This window comes from Populus nigra, chromosome 1 (genome assembly GCF_951802175.1).
Source record: "Populus nigra chromosome 1, ddPopNigr1.1, whole genome shotgun sequence".
In the NCBI taxonomy this organism is placed as follows: Eukaryota; Viridiplantae; Streptophyta; class Magnoliopsida; order Malpighiales; family Salicaceae; genus Populus; species Populus nigra.
This window is the reverse complement of record NC_084852.1, coordinates 25,487,527-25,490,574: the sequence shown is the minus strand read 5'-3', so window position 1 is coordinate 25,490,574 and position 3,048 is coordinate 25,487,527. Positions and strand designations below refer to the sequence as shown.

Here is a 3,048-nt window from a genome sequence, read left to right as displayed (position 1 = left end):
TCAGCAACTACACATGCGAGCCATTCTGATAAATTTACCTCTAATGCTTTTAGTAATACAGGCACGGCTATTGCTGCTTGTAGATATCTTGCATGGGATAGAGAACATGGTGGCGGATTATCTTCCTAAAGTGACTCAACTTCAATGAACAACTGTGCAGGATGTTGTCATCGTCAATGCCATTCATTTTCTTCCGTTTCTTCTTGCATGTATGTTTCAATCTCTTCACACTCATAGGGTGTGGTCCATTTGTAAGCTTAAACTACTAATATGAGTTGAGCAAGACAACTTCTGGCATTGATTGAGCAGGACATTTAAAATAAACAGATCACATAAAAGCTGTGTTCTGAAGGTATTTACTTACTGATTAGATTATATGGAGGTATACAGTAGAAGAATTAATTTACTTAATTATTAGCTGACAGATTAGTTTCAATTTTCAAAAGTTTTATAACAGAAGAGTACATCAAAACTCTCACACACCCCTTCTACCAGAGTCAGACTTGGTCAAAGATCTTAATCTAACAAGAAACTTTGCCTTCCTCTTCTTTCCATTAGTCTTCCCCGGAGATGAGTCCCAATTCTCCGGTGACCCCACCGTTAACACACTCTGAGGTGATCTTGTCAAGGCCGCCATATCTTCATACTCTATACTGGTATTTAGATGTTCAGTGCTGCCAGTACTCAAAATTCTGGCTTGCATTGCAGACACCACTTCTTTTATTGCTAAATCAACATTGTTCCCTCTATTCCGCAGCAATATCTCCCCTATCTGAGCAGGAGTGAGTGCGCCACCTGACCGTATACAGCTCTCTACCACATCAAACGAAGAATGCCACTCTATCCCAAGATAGTTCATAGCCAATGCCTTGAATGCATGCATCCCACAGGTGCCTAAGCTAACATGCACGTCCATCCGCCCGCATCGAACCAATGCAGGATCCACATTTTCTCGATGATTGGTTGTGAACACTATTATCCTCTCCTCCCCACAACAAGACCATAATCCATCTGTGAAGTTGAGGAGACCTGACAAGGTAACACGCCCACTCTCCTCTAATAACTGATCATTGCCTGTACCCAGGTCCTTATTATAACCTGATGATGATGATCTTTTCCTTCTTGTTGCAGTAGCAGTAGTGGCCTTCATCATTCTATCAGCAGTCAGATCAAGGGAGCAGTCTATGTCCTCAATGACAATTATTGATCGATTACTAGTCTGGATTAGTAAAGCTCTGAGCTCTGAGTTGTCAGTGACTTTGGTGAGTTCAAGATCATAAACATCATAGCACAAATAATTAGCCATTGCAGCTATCAGACTTGATTTGCCCGACCCTGGTGGACCATAAAGCAAGTATCCCCTCTTCCATGCCCGTCCAACTCTGTGATAAAACTCTCTGCCACTAGCAAATGCCTTCAAGTCCTCCATCATCTGCTTCTTCAAGTGAGGCTCAAGAGCCAGAGTTTCGAAGGTGGATGGATGACGGAAAGGAACTGAGACCCAGCCTGACTCGTATGAAGCATTGCCATTGTTAGTAAACAGCCTCCTTTCTCTTGACACTCGCTCAAACTCTTCAGCACGTGATGTCACGTGCTGGATATAAGGCGACAGAAGCAAATGCCGGAGTCGCTTTGGAAGCTTGAGAGTGAAGCTACGTTTCTCTTCTAATGAGTCCTGGACAGTGTCCACATGGTGTGTCCAAGAAAGAGAATGGCCATTGAAGGAGTCGTGGATGGTATGATTGGGAGCTATAGTGAAGGAAATGCAATTGGATGACTTGGAACGGGAGAGGGTGAAGCGTCGGCAGGTGGAGGCAGTGGCAGAGGAATTGACAGAGTTGAGATAGAGGTTGACATGGCGGTAGAGATCATTGATGTCAACACCACAGTAGCCATTAAATTCAGGGATGTCAAAGTATGAATATGGGGAGATGAAGTCCTGGAGGGACTCATAGAGGGAGTGAAGAAGGGAGAGGAGTTGTGTAGGTAAGATGTTTTGAAGAACTGTGAGAAGGCCTAAGAGTGACCAAAGTTGTGACAATATCTCCATGTTTGTCTGTTGTATGTTTTTTGGGTTGGTGAATTGTGATTTTGTCTCTGCCTAGCTATATGCAATGTTTGAGGAGGTTCGGCATTTATATCATGGAAGATGACAAATGGGAGGAGGGTGGGGATTGTTTATTGATGATTATGTTGGGTATATAGTGTATGTATATGGTTTTGAGTAAGATATCTGCAACCTTATGGAAAACTCTAAAAAGAGACATATGAAGGCAAAGACAGTGAGTGTTCAGAGGTCTGGAAAAAGCAGCAGCAAAGATAAAGTTAAAGGTGAAGCCGACCAGTCTTCTTTTGCTTTTGTTTTTCCATGTAAGCTGCAATAGCACTACTAGACGCGCTAGCTAGAGTAGAAAGAAAGAAAAAAAGTAGAGAAGAGGCACACTAGGGCATGGAGTGTGCATGTAAACACACGAGAAGATAGATTGCTTTTGCTTTTGCTCCCCTCTTTACCAATCATCTTTTGCTTTTTCCTTCTCTAATATGGGGTTCGCTTAGGTCAGAGAATGTTCTTGGGAATAATTACACTCATCATGATCAGAGAATATATACATGATAATTGTGCGATTGGTGACAGCATATAGTAGTAGTCCCATAAATCATCCTATTCATGATGTTTCACATTTACACTGTATTACATAGCTCTCCCATTCAATCAATCAACTTGGTTCTCTTTTCTTAATCTGACTTTCTTTTCTCTATACATGCATGATCACTGGAATATTGAGAAATGTGTTATATACCTTGAGAGGCTAAGATTTGCCGTGGCTAGCCACTTAATTTCGGATGATTGCTAAAAAAAAGGTATTAGAAAGTATAGATATAAATCCCGATTTAGCTCAAGACTTGTTATGTTATAAGTTGAATAGGTCAATTCAGATTAAGAAAAGATATAAAATTAGTCGAGGTTAATCTACTAAATTGACTAGATTAACTTTTAATTTTGATATAAAACACCATCCAAGTTAATAAATAATTAGTTTGTCTTAC

General features: G+C 40.8%; 1 protein-coding gene across 1 annotated transcript; it reads right to left on the bottom strand.

Moving 5' to 3' along the window:
- Window positions 1-390: 390 nt before the first annotated feature.
- Window positions 391-2,232, bottom strand: LOC133697091 (AAA-ATPase At4g25835-like). The gene has a single exon (XM_062119442.1). It carries the CDS (start codon window positions 2,048-2,050, stop codon window positions 476-478), a length of 1,575 nt encoding a protein of 524 aa, XP_061975426.1. The 5' UTR covers window positions 2,051-2,232; the 3' UTR covers window positions 391-475.
- Window positions 2,233-3,048: the final 816 nt, after the last annotated feature.

Bases quoted from the DNA above. Each gene is read 5' to 3' on its own strand.
- LOC133697091 (XM_062119442.1), bottom strand. From the start codon at position 2,050: ATGGAGATATTGTCACAACTTTGGTCACTCTTAGGCCTTCTCACAGTT.